Source organism: Acanthochromis polyacanthus, chromosome 12 (assembly GCF_021347895.1).
Source record: "Acanthochromis polyacanthus isolate Apoly-LR-REF ecotype Palm Island chromosome 12, KAUST_Apoly_ChrSc, whole genome shotgun sequence".
Taxonomy (NCBI): Eukaryota; Metazoa; Chordata; class Actinopteri; family Pomacentridae; genus Acanthochromis; species Acanthochromis polyacanthus.
Window position 1 is genome coordinate 18,506,736 of NC_067124.1, and position 21,718 is coordinate 18,528,453.

General features: G+C 41.5%; 1 protein-coding gene across 5 annotated transcripts in view; it reads left to right on the top strand.

The window, feature by feature from the left end:
- The window catches only part of ddr1 (discoidin domain receptor tyrosine kinase 1), a 48,998-nt gene that overhangs the window by 12,981 nt on the left and 14,299 nt on the right, over nt 1-21,718 (top strand). For 4 of the 5 annotated variants that reach the window (XM_022214276.2, XM_022214279.2, XM_022214281.2 and 1 more), the window contains exons 3-13: nt 4,036-4,138; nt 6,566-6,641; nt 7,502-7,654; nt 8,414-8,561; nt 10,249-10,351; nt 11,033-11,219; nt 17,115-17,364; nt 18,808-18,954; nt 19,464-19,520; nt 20,496-20,662; nt 21,276-21,483. In XM_022214276.2, the coding sequence (XP_022069968.1) occupies nt 4,036-4,138; nt 6,566-6,641; nt 7,502-7,654; nt 8,414-8,561; nt 10,249-10,351; nt 11,033-11,219; nt 17,115-17,364; nt 18,808-18,954; nt 19,464-19,520; nt 20,496-20,662; nt 21,276-21,483 (1,599 nt within the window). The remainder of the gene's footprint in view (nt 1-4,035; nt 4,139-6,565; nt 6,642-7,501; nt 7,655-8,413; nt 8,562-10,248; nt 10,352-11,032; nt 11,220-17,114; nt 17,365-18,807; nt 18,955-19,463; nt 19,521-20,495; nt 20,663-21,275; nt 21,484-21,718) is intronic. The other variant, XM_022214280.2, reaches the window with a different exon arrangement.

Genomic DNA, 21,718 nt, shown 5'->3' on the forward strand with positions numbered 1-21,718 from the left:
GTCGTTGCTTTCTGCAAGGCTCATTCTCTGTCCACTATCAACAGGCTATCCCGTGTCCTGTCCTTGTTTGCTAGCCAGTCATGTGTAACTGGAGAATGAGATAGCTGGGTGGTGCCCCCCCGAGCTCGTCAAAACCACTAATGCATAGACAGTTTGTGACCGTGTCAGTCAAAATGTTTAAGGAAGGGATCGTTTGCACTAGTGATTGACTGATTTATGTAAAAAAATTCAGGACTCACACCACTTATTAGTATTTAAGGAGATTTAATAACTAAACCAGTGTGCATTTGTGATCAAAATAAAAATCTTTGTGACAAAATTCATACTTCCCCAAACCCCTAGACAAGACTTGCACTTGAATATGTTTAAATACCTTTTCAACATTTAACAGAATTGATAGACTATTACTTATGCTGGATAACCAGTCAGACATTACTTCAGACCACAGTTACCACAGATGGAGGCAGGTGCATCCAAAACAAGTTGTTCATTTTGAAATTAGTTCATTTTAGTGGAGATCGGCGAAAAGGTGTTGGAGGTAGATGGCACCATGAATGCCTGTGGATATGCAACGACTGCCAAAATTACAAAGAGTTTGTAAAGAAAGAAGTGGTGTATATTGGCCAAGTATGTGTACTGACTTGAATCCTGAGGAATTTAACCCCCGTGTCGTCCTGAAGGTCAAATTAACCTGCTTTAAAGTTTGAAAATGTGGGGAAAAATATATATTTTCACAGTGAGAACTTCCACATTTTCAACATTTTTGGAAAAATTTTGAAAATTTTTTGATAGAAAAAAAATAAAAAGAAATGTACAGAAAATTTTTTCGTTAAGAACATTCAGAAAAAAATCAAGATTTTTTTCCCGAATGTTCTTAAAGAAAATATTAGAACTTTTTCTGATATGTATGAAATCACACCAGATAATGTTTAAGATTTTTTTGGAAGATTTTTATTCATTTTTTGAAAATGTTTATAATTTATTTATTTATTCATTTATTTATTACATTTTTATTTCTTGCCAAATTTGGGGATTTTTTAAAATTAAACTTAAGGGAAACTTTTAAGGAATTTTTTTTCTTGAAGATTTTGCAATTTTTTTTTTTATAAATTTAGGGAATTTTCTTGCGGAATTTTTGGATTTTTTTTCAGACAAGGGAACATATGTTTTGGTGCCCGTAAATGAAGACAACAGGAGGGTAAACATGAAAGGAAGAGTACCCCAATACCCCTAGCCAAGAACAAATGAAAAAAATGTCAAAACATCTCTTTAGAAATTTGTTCAACACTGGTATCCTCCATGTCAAAGACGCTGGAGTCTCTCATCAACAGTAAGGGGAGAAATATGAAGAAGTGAAAAGATAGAAGATTCAGCTTTCCAATCTAAAAGCACCAATACCTTCTTGTTCAACTTGAAGGTCATGAAACAACTGAAGTGACACATTTTTAGTCATTTGACATTTAAGTGATGTTGCCCAGGAGTGTACTCAGTCCTGTTGTGTATGAAAGCACTTTTCATCACAAAGTCAGTATTTCCACTTAGAGAATGTAAGCTTGCTGACATTAGTGTTTGCTTTATTCATTGCTGTGCCCCACTACAACCTCACAAACCGCTTTCTTTTAAACTTTTAAAATCTTTGTATTTATAGCGTGGGTTTAAAGTCTCGTTGAAGTTTCGAAACATTTCTCATTTCTGCTTCTCGGTTGTGAAGTGCTTGTTTTTCTGTGATAGTCTCGTCCCACAAACAGTTCAAAATCAAAATGCATTCAAGATGACATAGAACTGAGAGAAAACGGCATAATATTTGACAGTTGTTCAGAAAAACAAGCAGAATTTATCTTGACGGGCTTTTTTGACCTATAAACCGCATGACTAAGTGCAGAGTGAAAATAATCATCAGATTATCATCTATACAAGACAAAGTGAAGTGTCTTCAAATATTCTAACAGCAGATTATTTTGCTTTACAGACATGTCCCAAAATATTTTGTCTCTTGTGTGAACTTGGAGGCATTTTGCTTTTAGACATTCCATCAGTGACAGTCGGCATTCACAGCATAAACCTGCTGGATTTCACTCGATTGAGAACCAACATTTTTGGGTCTATTCACCAACTCGGTCCTGTGTGATTATTTTTTTGGTACTTGTTTTGTAATATTTTTGATCTGTTAAAGCTATTTTATCTGAGTTGAAATTAAGAATATGTATCGGAACAGTTATATATATATTTTCCTCTAAGTTTATCATTTTAACATTTCTTTCATTTGAGCTCATCTATTATAGGCTCTTTTTTTGGATTTGATGGCTTGTGCAGTGGAATGTTTGCCATCTTACAGAGTAATTGAGTAATTGATATTGGAAAACAAAGAGCCCTTATACAAATTGTTATGGAGGAGTAATTGTCAGTTACATGACTAATCGACTTGATTGATTCCTGGAGTGATTTGTCTGCACTACATGACCAGAAATTAAAATCATAGATAGAAACCACATTTTGTCTTGGCAGTGTGAGCAGAAAGGTTCAGTATTTGGGCTTAGATTCTTGTGAAAAATGACCAAGATAAGGTGAAAGCCAAGGACAGCGGCAGAGGTGTAGACACAGAGTGGTGAAAAGACTGCAGATGGTGGGCTGATGACTGGCATGTGGTATAATGATGATGATGTAATGAAATGGGCACCTGTTCTCAGGGCGTGGATGGAGTGTGGATGGTGTGTGTGTGTTCTTGTACTTGCTACATTGTGAGGATCATTTTCTGCATTTAACTATCAAAGTGAGGACATTTTTACAAAGTGAGGACATTTTGGCCGGTCCTCACTTTGAAACAGCCATGTTTGAGGGTGAAGACTTGTTTTTAGAGAACAGGTATGAATTGAGGTTTGGTTAGGGTTAGGGTCAGGATTAAGTTTAGGCAATCAGTTGTGATGGTTAAGGTTAGGGTAAGGCTCTAGGAAATGCATTACGCTTATGGATGTCCTCACTAAGATAGAAGTATAAACGTGTGTGTGTGTGTGTGTGTGTGTGTGTGTGTGTGTGTGTGTGTGTGTGTGTGTGTGTGTGTGTGTGTGTGTGTGTGTGTGTGTGTGTGTGTGTGTGTGTGTGTGTGTGTGTGTGTGTGTGTGTGTGTGTGTGTGTGTGTGTGTGTGTGTGTGTGTGTGTGTTGTACCCACTGGGTTTTTAGGGTTTGGCATACAGCCCAGCATTCCTGTTCACTGACTCAGTGACAGAAACTGAGTTAGACCCCCCACTCCCGCCTCTTTCTGTCACCATCAGCCAACACTCCATATCACTGTCGGTACCCCTTTCCACTTTATCACGGATCAAACACTCACTTAGCCGTCCATCCCCCCACCTCCTCCTCATGACTGCTTCAGAGTGGATAGCTGGGTCATTGGGTAATCCCTGCCGGGACCACGCTATCTGAATAGTTTAATAGAGCTGAGGCTGGAGCAGAGTCAGCGCAGACACGTCGCTTGTCAGCGTTCTATCCTTTGCCCTCAGTTTCTTTCTCTCGTTTGTTCTCTGGGGATCAGTGGAGCCCCGAGGATGTGGCTTTGTGTGGGATGGAGGGCTTCTTGAAAAGGAAAAAGAAGCACAAAAGGTGTTATGTTACAGCGTCATGCAGAAAATATGAGCACTTTAGGATGCATTATGGGTATTAATAACTGTCTTTGATGTTTACATTTTCAACAGGTCAAAGCAGAGTTACCAACACACAACCATAGCCTGTTACATGAACTTGTTAATACTAACTGATTCAGGAGGTTCTCCTACAGATAACAGCAAAAGGAACAATGTCAGATTTTTCTCTCAGCACTCGCTGTCTGTTGAAGCACAGAGTCCGGAAGTTTTCCCAGAGATGACATAACAACATTATGCTCCATGACTAATGTTGGCTGCTGACTCTAATGGAAATATTAGGTTTCCCTGGACAAGTGCCCCATACAGATGGGAATTTTTCTAATATCTCTATCCAGCCTCTGTCTTCCCTTCACTCTCTCTTTCTTTTCTCCATTCCCTTCAACCCTTCCCCACCAGCTCAGTGTCGTTATGCCCTGGGGATGGAGGATGGCACCATCCCAGACTCTGACATCACCGCCTCCAGCGCCTGGTCAGACTCTACTGAGGCCAAACATGGAAGGTCAGTTTTGTGTGTGTGTGTGTGTGTGTGTGTGTGTGTGTGTGTGTGTGTGTGTGTGTGTGTGTGTGTGTGTGTGTGTGTGTGTGTGTGTGTGTGTGTGTGTGTGTGTGTGTGTGTGTGTGTGTGTGTGTGTGTGTGTGTGTGTGTGTGTGTGTGTGTGTGTGTGTGTGTGTGTGTGCCCAAGGAGGAAGCTAACAAACATTACTCTGAGTAACCAAGTAGATTTCCGAAGTACAAAAACGTCACCTTACTAACTTTAAAGAGTAAATTACCTCTAAGCTGAATAATGTTTTTCAGGTGCAGATAAATGACTTCATTTTTAAAGCATTTTCCACTTTGGAAAGTAAAGAAATACAAACAACAGGTTCTGATGCAGTTGAAATGGTATCAGAACCATTTCAACCATTTTTGCAGCCTTTTTTGGCGGGTGTGCTGTACCGTAATAAATACCAGAAGAATTTATTTGTTCTTCTTCTATTTATTTTTTTATTGTATCAGTCTTGCCAGCTGCAGATTTGTTATTGTGAGGTAGCGCGGCGCAGACAGCAGACATTACCATGTAAGGACAGTGTGACATTGACATAAATTAATACAGGCTTGATGCTTACTGTGATGAATTGCATAACTGAAATAACTTTTGAGAGTGTGCTCCCTGATTTTCATACCACATTGAAATGAAAAACAAAACTATTAGATGCCTAGATAAGTGTGAAAAGTATTTGTATTGCAAAGGAAAAGGATGGATTGAGGACAAAATAATTAGTGCAAAGTGTATGCATTCAGCTTCAGCATTAAAACCACCTGTCAAATATTGTGTAGATCCCCTTCTGCTGCCAAAAAGCTCTAACATGTTGAGGCATTGACACAGAACTTCTAGGGGGACACATCTGATTTGCTCAGCAAATCACATACAGTCTTTTAAGTGTGACAAAGTGGTAATTAGATCCGATTATCAGGCTGCATTATCTTCATATAAACAGGAGGGTCACATGCCCTGTAAAAGTTCTACTGTTGTACTGAACTTAGCAGGTCATTTTTATGAGGTCTGTTAGATTTGTTAGAAGTTGGTGTGTCTTCATAAAGCCCACTCGGTAATTGTATTGCCACCTCGTCTGTCTGGCAGTGAGATCAGATTCATTAGAGCTCAGTTAGACCGGCAACATGCAAGAGTCACGTCCAAGAGGATCCTATGTGTGTTTGGGTTCATTTGTCTCAGTGGGTCTCCTGGGCTGTGTGTCTAACCATGTGGAAATGATTATTAGCCAAAGCTCTTTTTAAGACACACCGGGGAGATCTTGAGAAAGGAAAAGAGAAAACAGAGACCAGTGGATGTAAAGTTTAAAAAAAATAAAACAAAAATAGGCAAACGAGTGACAAATGGATTGCTGCAATAGCGGGCTGAAAGCTGCAGGGAAATTAATTTGAAAACAGGATTTGAATTGTTGTTTGAAGGGAGAGAATCGGGACTGCTTTGTTGTTGTTATTTTTTATTGCTATTATTACTCTTTGGTAGTTTGAACTCTTCCCGCCATATTCCCCCCTTCTCCCTCTTCTTCTGTCCACCACTGAACACTCGGTGGAGCAGTCATTAGTTGATATCATCTTGTGGCTCTCAGCTGTATGATCTCACTCACTGAGGGGAGAGCGGCATTGATTACAATCCAACTGCCACTGTCAGTGTGACCAAGTTGATATAGTGATTTGTTTTGGTGGTCTGAGCAGCAGCAATCATTTTGAAAGAAGGCCCACAGCGGTCAGAATGTGGTTGTGGCCTGCGTCTCTTCCAAAAGCTGCTCCAAAGCTCCTCGTACGAGCCGAGCTGACATCACAGACACACAGCCAAGTCTGTGGTCTTCATGAGGCCAAAATGTGGTGGTAGTAAGAAATCTTCCTCTCAGGCTGGATTGAGGAAGGTCACAGTGAGTGAAAAGCTTTGATGCGTGTGTGTGGTCGAGGCAGGACTGAGAGCTGTGAGTTAAGGTTGCCCATTAAAGTCTACACCAGATCTTTTAGTGAGATTTGAGAAATGTGAAGGAGCTACTAATTTTCACCCTGCTCCTTTTTAATCTAATTTCCTCTCTACATGAACCGCGTGTGTTCTCTGTATTTTCCATCTCTCTGTAGTCTCTCTCTGTGTCTTTATCAATTGCCAAGTCTCCGTCTCTCTGTATTTCTGTCTATGAGACATTGCCCTATTTATATGTGAATGTTTTATCTGCTGGGGAAACCAGCGTGTGCTGTGATGGCAGAGGGGGATTAGATTGTTTGTACTGAATTCTTGTACATGTTGAGGGCTTTGGTGGAGTTAGTCTTGTTGTGGGTGTGTTTGTCGATTTATCGACATTTTTGATTATGTTTTAAAGTTTGTATGTAGTTTTTCCTTATACATTTATCTCACCCTATTCTGTGTCTTTCTCTGTTTCTAAGGTTGAGCACTGGAGAGGGGGATGGAGCATGGTGTCCAGCAGGAGCCGTCTTCCCCAGTGGATCAGAATACCTTCAGGTCAGATACTCGTCTACACTTCTGATTTGCTTTTTCAGTTTGTGCTCAGTACTGCTTTTGCTCGTGGAAAGAATAATAATAACAATTGACATTTGCAATGTGATTATTCTGAAGTTATTAAAGCTTTAATAAATAAAAATGTTGCTATTTTAACAGCCGATTCTTGCTGCAGTCTGTACCAAACAAGCATGTTCCCTGCAGCCATCAGAGCTCATTTGCAACGCGACAATGTTTTTATTACTTTGCCAAAGAACACGGCGAAGTTACGTGCCAATCGGTGTACGTTTGTCCTTCTGTCTGTTTGTATGTTAGCAGCATTATTTAAAAACAGAATAACAGATTTGGATAAAATTTTCTGGGAAGGTCAGAAATGACACAAGGACCAAGTGATTAGAATTTGGCAGTGATGCAGCTTATAGTCTGGATCCACGGATTTGTTAAAGATTTCTGTATCATTACGAAATAGAGACACAGCATCACTGTAACTATGACAACAAGTGAACACTACGTCAGCTGCCTGCTGTTGATCACATGATGGCTACTACAAATTGACTGCTGCGGACTTATCGGGACTTATCGGTCAGAAAATATACACCGACTGAGCAACCTCAGCTGTACACTGCACTCTCTTAGTGCTTTTCTTGTTTGTAATGCTGTGTTACCTTTTACCCTTATCAAAAAATTGCAGCTCCTCCAATTTTGATTTTGCAATTAGTAACACTGCGATTTTGAACCGGTTCAATGAATTGTTCTTCCCAGCCTTCCACCATGACTATACTCTTCGAGTCACGCAGCTTTTTCATCTTTATCTGTATTCCATCTTTGCATGTGACATTTTTGTGATGATGTACTACCTATAGATTGACCTGCATCGACTCCACTTTCTGGCTCTGGTGGGTACCCAGGGTCGCCATGCTGACGGCCATGGCCAGGAGTTTGCCCGCAGTTACCGCCTTCGCTACTCCCGAGACGGACAGAAATGGATCACCTGGAAGGACCGCTGGGGCCAAGAAGTAAGCAGGAGTTTTTTCACATTTTCTGCTCGATTATGCTTGATTATACATTATATCTAATGATAGATAAGGATCATACAGATGAAGGTCACTCTTCCTTGTTGATAGAAAATAGCTCAGTATCCTTCAGCCGAAAAGCTTAAATGTATTGTTAATAACGTCATGTTCGTTGTTTTATTCATTTTCATTTGTATTCATTTGGGGATGGAGCCGTTTGAAAGTGCTTCAGCTAAACTCTGCATAACAATGGTTCTGTTCAGGCAAGAGCAGCTTTTACTGCCTGCTGTGCACTGCACTGAATGTTTTACCTGGTGTAGAGAAACACTCCTCTTTATAGCATTTAGTAAAAGTCCAGTGTTTTCTTTGGTGATGAGTCTTGCACCATTATAACATGACAGCGTGGGACTTTAGATTTTCAACAACTTATGTTTAGGGAGGGGTCATGTTGTTTGTGTCCCTGTTTCAGTTATTATTTTGATCTTATGTTTACATACAGCAAATATCCAGAAATTGCAAGCTGATGTACATTTTTGGGCAAGGCTTCTCCTCCATAATGCCCTAGCTTCACATTCTACAGTCAATCTTTTTTGCATTTGTGCGTCTGTGTGTTGAGGAAAAAGTCCAGTAGGTGCTCCTAGAATTTAAAGACACTGAATTAAAAATTCAGAGCCTTCACATGAGTTTTATTCAACCCTAAAGTTAACAGAAGAGAGAGGCAATGTTCTCTGTGACTGAATACTTTGTACGTCTTGTCCCTAGGTGGTATCGGGTAATGAGAACACCTATGATGTTGTGCTCAAAGATCTGGGCCCTCCCATTGTGGCCCGCATGGTGCGCTTCTACCCCCTCGCCGACCGGGTTATGAGCGTCTGCCTTCGAGTGGAGCTCTATGGTTGTGTGTGGAATGGTAAGTGTGTGTTTTGGTGAGTTTCTGTGGAGTTAATAGAAACATGAGAAGACTTAAAATCAGGCATTCCACCTCAAATCGCCAAATGCCTACAGGTGACCATTTTTAATTTGACAGATTTGTGTTTTATTTTTAAAGTCGTGAGTATTGACTTGACCATGTGTGAAATCTGGGCTCATGGGGAACACGAGCTTTTGAGTTAATAACCATTGGGGGGGGGTCCTTGCCTATTTTTTCCTTTGTTTTCTTTGCGCCAATCTGTGGGGCAGTGCTTGAGGTGCCATAAGTTGAGAAATAATGTAGCTGGAGTCCTAAGATTTTGCTGGTGCATACAGTCTTTGATGGTACAACCTTGGTTTGACAGAATAATACAAGTTTACGAATTTTCAGAACTCTAGCTACATCATTTCTCAAGTTATGGCAATTCAAACATAGCTAAGCAGATTGGCACAAAGAAAACGATGCAAAAATTAACATAACCCCACCCTCTTTAGGAATTTTTAAATCGAGCTAATGTTACCCATGACTCCAAGTTTTAATCACATTTTATTTAATAACATAGATACAAAGCACAGATATAAAATCTGACAAATATGAGATGGTCAGGCATGAACGTTTTAGAAAAATTTGATGAACTGAGGTGGAATTGGTTCCTTAACTTTTCATTTGTTCTGTATATTCTGAGGCAGGCTTTCCAGACCTTAATGAAGTCAATTAATTTTCAAATAGCGAGGGTCACTGAGTTTGCTATCATCCTATGTGTAATCCTGTATCAGATGGTAATGATTAGTCTGTGTTTTTGCCATACATCTGACGGACTGAGTGGAGGCAACACATCAGATTTACACCCTTTTTTGGGTTTGACTGAATAAAAGAAGCCACACGCTGATAAATGGTATTGGTCTAAATGGTTCTTGAAGCAACACACTGACTAACTGAGTATTTATGACTTGCTAGCTCCTCTCCTGCCCCAGCCACCTCCCACAGACAGCATTTGACTGCCTGTAAATCAGAGCTGTCACTGATGCTAAAAGGCCCAGTTCCCAGTGCATGTCTTAAGGGAAATCATCTCTCTAAAATATGCTGCGGCTCAGTTCGTCTACAGACTAGAGATTAGATTAGCACATATCCTGCCTCATCTCGTGTTGTATCAGAATGTAGAGAGGTAGCACAAAGTATTTCCTGTGTTTTTCGTGTAACACTGGGCCTGCTTGACCCTGACCTACACAGGTACTTGAGTATAATTAAATCCACAGGCACTCATTTACGTGCAAACAGAAAATACTGCACATATACTATAAATTCCTGTGTTAAGCACTCTTTATTGTGGGTGCCAGAGTGCAGGCTGTAGCAAGTGCTGCTGACATCACTGCTATTCTCTGGGAGAAGGCTGATTAGCTGTATATTAGAGCAGAGAGGTCTGGGGCCAACTCGAACTCAGAAGTCCACCTCTTTGTTTGTTTTACTACTTAAAAACCAGCTGCGGTCGTTTCCTTGCAGCAGTGATTTGTGTCGAACGTTGGATCAGTAAACGTGCAGCAGCTCATGATGAACAGAAAAAGCTTTTTAAAAAATGGCTTCACATGCACTGTTCCATGCCTCTTCAATAACAATGAGCACAAAGTATGTTTTGTTTCAACAACTTCATGATTCATAATGATTTTTCCTGCCGTTCTCTGTCACACAGACGGGTTGAAGGCTTACACGGCTCCAGTGGGTCACGTCATGCACCTACCTGGCATGTCTATCTATCTGAACGACTCCACCTACGATGGGAGCACGGAACAAGGGTACAGTATTCAGATGGTCTCAACATCTTTGCAATTTTTTATTTTTATGTATGAGCAGGCATCTCATTTCCATAGATTTCTGGATTTTGTCTTTATGGAAATGCACAGACGTAGCCTTGTTGCAAAGACAACACTGCTGTGACAGTGATCCTTATAACAATTCACAATGTTACTGTCAGGAATGAGGGCTAAAATGTCTCTAAATCCATGGCGTACTTGGTAAACTTTCTCTGCAATGCCCATTACATCTAGCACTGGAGTGGGGTCTCAGCCAAATCCTTGAAGGTTTATTCTGTCTGCCTATTCCAAAGGGAGCGACATTATTTTCTTAGTTGCTGTGGGTTTTGATGCGTGCTTCCTGACCATAATGTTTTGGCAGGGAGCAAAGGAGGGGTGAGCCGGGGGGTGGGGGGTGCTCCACACTCAGATGGGTCGTGCAGTTAATGGGGCTGAAATGTTTTGGTAGTGTGTGAGCTCGCACTTTTGATGTTCTCCAGAGCTATTTGGAGCAGATGTATGTGTGAGGGCTATGAGAGGATGTGTTTGGTGACCCTGCTGTTTTGCTTTGAGGTTGTATTGTAGTGTATGTTTGCATGTGAAACAAAAGATGTGCGTGTTCAATTCCTGGCATCATTTTTTTGTACAGAGCATGTTAAGCCACACGGTGCTTTGTGTGTGCAGGATGCAGTTTGGAGGCCTGGGTCAGCTGTGTGACGGTGTCCTGGGAGGAGACGACTTTATCGAAACTAAGGAGCTAAGGGTGTGGCCTGGTTATGACTACCTGGGCTGGAGCCGAGAAGCCCTTGGACAAGGCAGTGTGGATATTGAATTCCATTTCGAGAAACCCCGTGTGTTTCACAACATGCAGGTAGGCACTGAAAGTTGTGTTTGTGTGTGATGGTGTGTGCGTTGCTTTGTGTAAATGACTGTAAGGAATGATGCAGAACACATTTTCTGGTGTGTGACTTGTGATTTCTACAGACCACAGTGTTCATTCACAGGACATCCACATCACAGCACTCCATCCTCGAGATGATGCAGAAGTTTAACGCACAGTCTTTTATCTCATCCCGTGTCAGATCATATGTCGGTGTCCCATCCTTTTTGTTGTGTGTGAATGATTGTGAGCAGATCCTGGACATTGTTTTCCACTGGAATCTGTTTCAGCCCCCATTTTTAGACACCAATCAAGAGAAGCAAACAGAGCATCTTTGCTGCCTCGTGGCCACAATACATACTGTGTGTTGTACTATAAATTCCTTTTAGGTTCCTGATGGAGACCTTTTCACCCTTATATGAGTGAAGATCTGACTGAAATTCTGAGCAGCTTGATATAAATTCAGCATATTAAAGTCTTAAAACTAATTTTATTTGACTTTGTTTTAAAATGCAAAGATTCAATAACATATGTTCCTGTTTAATGAGAAGGAAAATTAAGATAACAAAAGTACTATTTGTTAATTAATGCATTGTAAAACAAGCATTTGATTGTAGTTATGGCAAAACTTTATCCTGATTCGTTTTGCATCTAATGAATCTCCTTAGAAATTCCTGCAGCTGTAAGCAGGATGACCTCTTAAACAAACTCTTACAGTATGGCTCTGTGCTGGCCTCATTTTTTCCCCCCTCAAGGACTCTAACTTTCTTAATTTGATATCTCAGGAAGACACATTTTGCGCTGAATAGCTCTGCAGCCATTTAATTAGTTTGAATGCGCCATTGTTTATCATTGACAATACATCTGTGCTTGTCTGTCTGGGAGCCACCAAATTGCATCACAGTCTGTTTGTGCGTCTGTGTGGCTTTTGGGGTTAGTGTGGAGCAACGAAGGGGATAATGACATTAAGCAACCAAGTTTGAATTATAACTGTGTTGTCTCATTGGACGTGGTTTGGAATGTGGGTTTGGGTGAGGTACGCTCTGACAAATGCATATTCAGCAGCCTGCATCTTCCGTCTCTCTTATAGAAGTCTTCCTGGGGATATTTATGAAGATTTAACATTTCTGGATGGGGTTCTCACCAGGATTTTTTTTCAGCGTAACCGCAGGTCCTCCCACACGCGCGCACGCGCAATAGACGGGAACGGGTCAATCGACAGGAAAGTACGGCTGTGGTGGGGAGACATAAATTAACCTAGATAGGCACCCAGTCGATAAAAACAAACGCACATGGCGTTATCTGTCAAAACAACAGCGTAGCGGCCCTCATCACAGTGTTAACCCTTCCAGTGTTAAGGCAAAGACACAGGAGCCCAGCCGTATCGAAGAACACTGCAGCCTTTATTGTCTATCAGTAGTGGCTGAACCACACAGTACTGCCAACCCAGCAACTACACACCTTCTCTCCTCCTCTACCGAACCGACTGCCGTCTCTCGCTCGCCCCCTCTCTCCCACACACACACGCTGCTCTCTCTCCCTCTCTCATGACGGAGCCACACACTCTCATAACAACAGCGTAATCTTTGAAATGCGCTGGCGTAGCGGCCCTAATCACAGCGTGATCTTTTAAACTGACAGCGTAACCGGCCGTTGCGCTGAAATGCGCTGACGAGAACCCTGCTGGACATTTCTCTCTTCACTTTTATTTTTCATATGTTTAGCATTGTTCAGTTACCTTTTTAAAACCTCCCTCAAGCAGTGTTTTCTTAACAGGCTTCTGTGTTGCCTAGTGGGTTTCCCACACTAACCTCAGCTGACATATGTCTTTATGCTGGCCTCACTGACCGGATATGTCAGAAACACAGGTCAAGTAAATAAAAAATGGGAACATAACGCTGATCCTGACTTGCCTTGACTCGGCAGAGTTCCTTGACTTGTCCCTGTGTCTTCCAAAGAAGAATCTGCTCTGTAACCCTTTGCCAGTAATAATCTACACCTCCCACTCCATTAACAGACACACTGATCTGCTTTTGTGGATCTTTTTTTAAGCTTTGTTTCCTAAAGGACTAGTAGATTTCCTTGATTCTCTTCACTTATTACCCATACCTCTAGCGCTAACATGCAGTGCATACCACACATAACCCATTTTGTCCTCTTCCCCAGTAGAAATGTCTGCATAGTAACTGAGTATCTGGTGCAGCTGTTCTGGCTGCATCTTATGTATGTGTGTGTGCATTAACATGTGGATTACGTTAGTGTGTCTGGCCCTGTAGTGTAAGGGTAATGTCTAACCTGTCAGACCAACTTTTACACTGGTTCTGCCATCTCTTCCTTAATTATCCACCTCTCAGTTCTATAGTTTTCACTGGGGATTGGCTGATATGTGTTGTTCTCAGGACTGATGCTGATTATTGTAATCAAGAAAGACAGACAACCAATATTTGGAACCTACATACAAACACACATTAAATCTGACATCAGGGCCCTGTCATTCATAACTACCATAAGCTTTTTTTAAATAAGGATTAGTATAGCTGCATATGCACAACAGCCATAGGAGTGAGATGTCAATGTCACATGACACTGGAGTGCTTTTCTTTTGTCTGTTCGCTGTAAGATTGATTGAGATTTAACTTTCTGTCTGTTCTTCCTTTGCAGTTACATCTGCTGTTCTTCTGTTTTCTTAATCTCTCACTGTTGTATCACTTTTATTGCTCACTAAGGCCCATATTTAAAGTATTACTTTGCATTTGTGACTGCTTCTTCATTTAGCTGCCAGCTGTTAGGGTATCCTCAGCCACTGTGAAAGGAGCTAATTTCCTGATTTGTCATGATGGCTTGTGCACTTGTTTTTTTCATGTTGTGTCTCTGCTAGAGATATATGTCTGTCAGTTAGGGCATGTTGCTACCATTAATCTTACTTTAGAGAGATGTTATGGGTACTCCTCACTGCTAACCTGATAGCCTTAGCCTGACATCGAAATAGGCTCAGCAGTTGTACCAAGTTAATATTTGGGCATTTTCAGTGCAACAGGAGAACTTTGCATGCTTGCGTAAGATCGCAGTGTTTGTCATAACTTCAGTTGTGTTCACCTCACCTTCCAACCCCTCATCTATCTGTTTTTGTGCGCTGTAGTTTTCAGTGCTGATTGACTGTTAGTCAGGAAGCGTGTCAGCCATTTACTCTGGGTGGGACATTGCTTAGACAGTGACTGTAGACAAAGAGAACCGTCTTCAGCAGAGCTACACACGTGGACAAAATTGTTGGTACCCCTCAGTTAAAGAAGGAAAAACCCACAATTCTCACTGAAATCACTTGAAACTCACAAAAGTAACAATAAATAAAAATTTATTGAAAATTAAATAATCAAAATCAGCCATCACTTTTGAATTGTTGATTAACATAATTATTTAAAAAAACAAACTAATGAAATAGGGCTGGACAAAAATGATGGTACCCATAACTTAATATTTTGTTGCACAACCTTTTGAGGCAATCACTGCAATTAAACGATTTCTGTATTTGTCAATGAGCGTTCTGCAGCTGTCAACAGGTATTTTGGCCCACTCCTCATGAGCAAACAGCTCCAGTTGTCTCAGGTTTGATGGGGGTCTTCTCCAAATGGCATGTTTCAGCTCCTTCCACATATGTTCAATGGGATTCAGATCTGGGCTCATAGAAGGCCACTTTAGAATAGTCCAACGCTTTTCTCTCAGCCATTCTTGGGTGTTTTTGGCTGTGTGTTTTGGATGGTTGTCCTGTTGGAAGACCCATGACCTGCGACTGAGACCAAGCTTTCTGACACTAGGCAGCACATTTCTCTCCAGAATGCCTTGATAGTCTTCAGATTTCATCGTACCTTGCACACTTTCAAGACACCCTGTGCCAGATGCAGCAAAGCAGCCCCAAAACATTACTGAGCCTCCTCCATGTTTCACCGTAGGGACAGTGTTCTTTTCTTCGTATGCTTGGTTTTTGAGTCTATGAACATAGAGTTGATGTGCCTTACCAAAAAGCTCCAGTTTGGTCTCATCTGTCCAAAGGACATTCTCCCAGAAGCTTTGTGGCTTGTCAACATGCATTTTTGCAAATTCCAGTCTGGCTTTTTTATGAGTTTTTTTCAGCAGTGGTGTCCTCCTTGGTCGTCTCCCATGAAGTCCACTTTGGCTCAAACAACGACGAATGGTGCGATCTGACACTGATGTACCTTGGCCTTGGAGTTCACCTTTAATTTCTTTGGAGGTTGCTCTGGGCTCTTTGGATACAATTCCAACGATCCGTCTCTTCAATTTGTCATCAATTTTCCTCTTGCGGCCACGTCCAGGGAGGTTGGCTACTGTCCCGTGGGTCTTGAACTTCTGAATAATATGAGCCACTGTTGTCACAGGAACTTCAAGCTGTTTAGAGATGGTCTTATAGCCTTTACCTTTAAGATGTTTGTCTATCATTTTTTTTCGGATGTCCTGGGACAATTCTCTCCTTCGCTTTCTGTTGTCCATGTTCAGTGTGGTACACACCTTTTCACCAAACAGCAGGGTGACTACTTGTCTCCCTTTAAATAGGCAGACTGACTGATTATGAGTTTGGAAACACCTGTGATGTCAATTAAATGACACACCTGAGTTAATCATGTCACTCTGGTCAAATAGTTTTCAATCTTTTATAGAGGTACCATCATTTTTGTCCAGGCCTGTTTCATTAGTTTGTTTTTTTAAATAATTATGTTAATCAACAATTCAAAAGTAATGGCTGTTTTTGATTATTTAATTTTAAATAAATTTTTATTTATTGTTACTTTTGTGAGTTTCAAGTGATTTCAGTGAGAATTGTGGGTTTTTCCTTCTTTAACTGAGGGGTACCAACAATTTTGTCCACGTGTGTACAATAGCGCATTTTATTTTTTCAGGAAAATAATGTATTTTTTAAAACTCCAAAACTGGCCTGCACAGTGGAGTAGTGGTTAGCACTTTCTACTTGCAGCAAGAAGATCCCTGGTTCACGTCCTGGTCTTCCCGGGATCTTTCTGCATGGAGTTTGCATGTTCTCCCTGTGCATGCGTGGGTTTTCTCCGGGTACTCCGGCTTCCTCCCACAGTCCAAAAATATGCTGAGGTTAATTGGTTACTCTAAATTGCCTGTAGGTGTGAATGTGAGTGTGATTGTTTGTCTGTATATGTAGCCCTGAGACAGACTGGTGACCTGTCCAGGGTGTCCCCTGCCTTCGCCCGAGTCAGCTGGGATAGGCTCCAGCACCCCCGCGACCCTAGTGAGGATAAAGTATTTTTGGACCCCAGGAAGAATAGTCTTCACTGCAGTGAGGACTAATGGGGATCCGTAACAAACATAAACATAAGCGGTGTATAGAGAATGGATGGAAAACTCCACAACTGATAACTCGATAAGAGCTGAATATTGTATTTAAAATCAGCCAACTGATAATTGGTCTATCCCTAGTTCTGACCTCGTATTTGCTCATTTGCTAAACCTCCATCTTCCTCCATATCCCCTTCCTCTTCTCTTCAAGCTCCACTTTCTCCTTCGAGCCACGATGGGACCTCATAAATTAGACCAGCTTTTGAGCGTTTTCTCAACGTCTGTGTTCTAAGTTTGACAATTTGGGCTCATGCGCAGTTCTAAGTTGTGCCAAAGCAATTATGCCTGAACACTAAAAGAATGTGTAAATAATTTTATCTGTTAATTTAAGCTCTTAATTGCCTCTACACGGATTAATAAATGAAAAAGTTTCCAGAGTTTTCCAGGGAACTTGCACAAAGGTCCAACTACTTGAGACGTGAAGGTAGTTAAAGGATTTTCTAACTGATTGCACTTCTTTTCTGTGTCTTTCTCTTTCTCTGCACCTCAACACTTGACCCCCTCCCGTAGGTGCACAGTAACAATCGCCACACACAGGGTGTACGAGTCTTCAGCAAAGTAGAGTGTCTTTTTAAACCTGGCATCCTCCAGCCCTGGTCTTCTCCTGCCCTTACCCTGCCTGTGCCCCTCGAGGATCTGAAGGACCCCTCCTCACGGCCCATCTCCCTCCCACTTGGTGCACAGGCAGCTCAGATCCTTCGCTGTAAATTCTACTTCGCAGACCGCTGGCTGCTCATCAGTGAGATATCCTTCCTCTCTGGTATGAAACACAACTCAAGTGGTCAAATTATGCTTTGTGAGACGTCTGCTTGTCTGACTCAGATTGGCAGTTGTGCTTCTGTAGAGTCCTATCACTTGTCACACATCCTAGCAACTGTGTCTTGTGCTATTCTGAGAGTCCTGCAGAGATTTTACTTTGCCTAAAATACTAAATTATACCGCAATTGTGACTAAGTTCAAACACCATTCTTTAATTGTTTAGAGTAAAAGTCAAATCGAATGAAAATATTTAGCTAGACTTGTTTCCAGACTGTCAAAACCACATTCTGAGTGAGGTTTTAGTCCTGGCTGTGTCCTTTTAATTGATTAAAGCTGTGAAGTTTCTGACAGAATATCAATGATGTTGTTTTCTGAAACAGAAGACATTGTCAACACAAATTCTCACCCCAAATAGTTGTACTTAAGCACAACAATTTCCCGATATATAGGCCTGCTGTAAACATCAGTTAGTGTCTACACCCTCTTAATTATTTTAAAAGTTTACCAGCTCTGGAAAATGTCCGTTATCCCTCCATCTTCATTGTCATCTTCACTGTCTTGCTGTGTATTGCTCAAACAGATCCATTCAGCAAGAAAGCTTGAAAAATAAGATTTATGCCTTTTTTTAATCGAAGTTAGACAGACGACTCCTCTGCTCTCCAGTTGAGACCACTGGGACTAATTAAACTGTCTTCTCTAGTCAGACACACTGTCACTTGTGGTGTGATAAGAACCAACAAAGTGCACCGTAATCAAACCAAACTCAGATGGTCCAAACTTCTCGACCCAGCGGTGATCTGACACCTGGTTGATGGACTATTGATTATTCACAAAAGACTGCAGACTGGAGTCTACACTGCTAAATCCTTCCTCTATATGCACTTATTTTAGTTAGAGTTCGCTCACATCTGGTACTAGAACATAGTCCCAATTGCATCAACTTGCTGCCTGGGTGAGAAACTCTTAGTGATTGAACTATCCATCAGGCTAAAACTGGAAAAGAAGCAGTGATCCAGGGATTTTAGAAACAGGTTTTCTTAACACCCTCCAATCTCCATCTGTATTCGATAACAACAACATTGAGCCCTACATCTTAAGTGGTGCACCGCTGTGTGGTTTTAGAAACTTAACTCCCTCCTCCTCCCCAAAACAGTGATCATTTGTTTGCTACTTAACTACGTTTGACCAATAAACAAAGTAAGTCATCTTAGTTAGTGAGGAACGGATCAGTTCCCAGCCATAAACAAAATAATTCAGTATCCTGAAATCAATACGGCTTGTCTGGAAACACGAACCAGCTGTAACCACAGTCACTGTTTACCAACAGCTGAGGTCTACTAGAAGGTTTGTTATGTCACATAAAAAAAACCATTAACCATATAAACATGATTCATTTTCATTAAATGTTCTGCTCCTCTCCTCTCCTTTCTTTCTCCTTATCCAGAGCCATTTGAGGAGGATGTTAAAGACGCTGATTCATTTCCTCCCAATTTTCCCAAGTTTGGTAACACCAGTACTTTTCCTCCTCCTGTTAACCAAACCACCTCTACTCCTGCATCAAGCTCTTCCAGCAACACTGCCCGGCCTTCTGGTGAGTCCTGCGTTTCTCCTCTTCCTCTGTATGCTCCCACTCCTCATCCCTGCAGTGGGATTGTCTTAACTCTCCCTCTTCACACCTCCTCATCACCCACCACTCATCTACCTCTCCATGCCGTTCCTTTAGTTTTTCTAATTCCCCAATCTCTCCCTCCTGGCCCCTTGTTAATGTGCCCATCTCTGTTTCTCCAGTTATGATGTGTGTGGCATATTAACAGTATGTCTAAAGAATGTGTCTAAATCAGAACCAAAGGCAGTCAGTGCCGTAGGAGGGCGGTGTCTGACTTACCCTCCACCCTCACAGTCTCTTTGGCTGAACCTAACTCTATGCTAGATGCTCATCTACATCATCACAGTCCTACTTCTAAAAATGTGATGTGAACTTTTACAGATTTTCACTCAGATGGCTGAAAAACCAAATGAGCTAGACTCTCCATGTAATTTCTCCCTCTTTCCTGAGTCCTCATCACACATTCCTCCTTTGTCCATCCCTCACTCCTCCAGACCCCCCCTTCACTACCACCTTCATGATGGACTCCACTGGTAACTGGACTCTGGCAGGTGAGAGCCAAAGAAAGAAATCGCAGCGAGGGTGAACTGAGGGAGGGAAGCTGCTTCTATCTGCTCTGACCCTCTTCCAGCATCTTACAAATGTCCCACTGCTCTGTAAAGTGCATGCAAAGTAAAGCAGGAAGGACTGGAGGGCCAGGCTTTGGCAGAGGGCTCTGTCCCCTGGGTTTTTAAGATATACAGCTCTTAGAAAAAACACTAACAGAGCTAGTAAATTATATTTATGTACAATAACAACTTGGCTTCCTGCGGTCTCACAAACTGCATGCTTTTTTTCCCCGGAAACTGGCTGTAGTCTGCACAGCTAAACAATAACAGGCTTTTTACAAAGCTGGAAATGGTTTTCTGTGGCGTGTATGCTGCTTTTTCATCATTACTGGCTGTGGTTGAACAACTTTGGGTTTATTTATTGTCTACGTGGTGTTGAAGTGACAGAGGGAGAGAGGAGGAGATTGCACTCTGTTATGAGAATGTAGGTAGTTGGAGATGACTATGTCTTTATTAAGATTTGTCCTTGTTATGTGTTTATGTGCACACAGGCCCATAAATGCATCATGTATAGTGTGCATGTCTAACATGCTTGGTGTTCTTTCCTGAAATATGTGTTTCAGACTGTTAATACCTATAACAAAAGAGAAAAAAAAATAACTGGGTGATTAGTGGTTGAGTATAAAGCTGTTGAGAAGTAGAACAGTTTTGACATACTGTTCTCTAAGCAGAGGGCTTTGGCAAGCTCTGTGGTATGAACACACATACTGAATGCATACTCACGCAAAAAATCTACATCAGATGTTCCATGAGCCTGATAAAAATATGCTTGTGTGTGTGTGTGCCAAGAGAACTACAGCTCAGTCTGTACAGTGCTTTAGCTTACAGCAGCCTGTAGTCAAACACACACAAAGCCACGCACACAGGAGTCTGTACACGCAACACTGGAACATTTCATCTTTTACTCGTCTTCTCCAGGGCCAGAATTTGCTGGTGTTACTTCAAGGGCAGGACTTCCTGTAGCAAAAGATGACAGCAGTAATACGGCCATTCTAATTGGCTGCCTGGTGGGCATCATCCTGCTACTGCTGGCTGTGATAGCTGTCATTCTTTGGAGACAGTATTGGAAAAAGATCCTGGGCAAGGTAGGTTCATGCTGTGTGCAGTGTTATAGTTGAATATGTAAGCACCCATTCCTACTTTAGCTGGTACTATAGGGATTTCTAAGGGTCCACTCACACATATTTTCCCATTTACCCCTTCTTTCCCAGTAGTGGTATACACCCATCAAGTCTTGATTTTATTAGCCAAACTTTTTAAACATCTCCCTTTTACATCTACTTCTAGGACAGACCTTTTGCTCTCCTCAAAGCTTTGAAAAGTACAATTAAAAAACTCTGTCGATTTGATTTTCCACAGTGTGCCAGTTACTTTGGATAATCCATTAGTCTTATTGATAACAGTTCTTTCTAGGGAATAAATGTCCTAATGGAGAAATGTTTTTCTGTGATTATGTTGAACTTTCCTGCTACCAATTTGAAATAATTCCTGGCAGTCTACGGTAACAATTGCCAGTGTTTTGGCAGAGTACCACTACATTACCATCTGGATGTGTTGTGGGAATCCTTTTACACTCACTACTAATTGTTCAAAGATTATGTTGTGTTTCTTGAGCTGATCTCATATCACCTCTACTTAAGTGACTGAAATAGCTGCATTTCTGTTACATGTACTTCAGTGAATTCTCTGCCCTCCCAGGCCCAAGGTAGTCTTTCCAGTGATGAGCTGCGTGTTCACCTGTCCGTCCCTTCGGATAACGTGGTCATCAACAACACACACAGTTATTCAAGCCGCTACCAGCGTATCCATACTTTTCCGGATGACCGTGACCATGACAGAGAGGGAGAAGGGGAGTATCAGGAACCCAGTGCTCTGCTCCGGACGAGAGATCACAGAGACAGCACAGGTAAGTAACAAACACATAGTTACAGTTATGCAGTGCATTAGGAAAGCTGTTATGATACCAATAGGGTTCTCGCAAAAATCACATTTAGCTCAGTAGGCTGATTCAAAAAATGAGTAGCAAGACAAACAACATGCTGTAAAACCTGCTAATTAGATCAGTAGTTAGCACACAACTGACGTGAATTGGTGGGGGTTTTGCCACAACCTTTCACTGTACAATATTTAAACTCCCACAC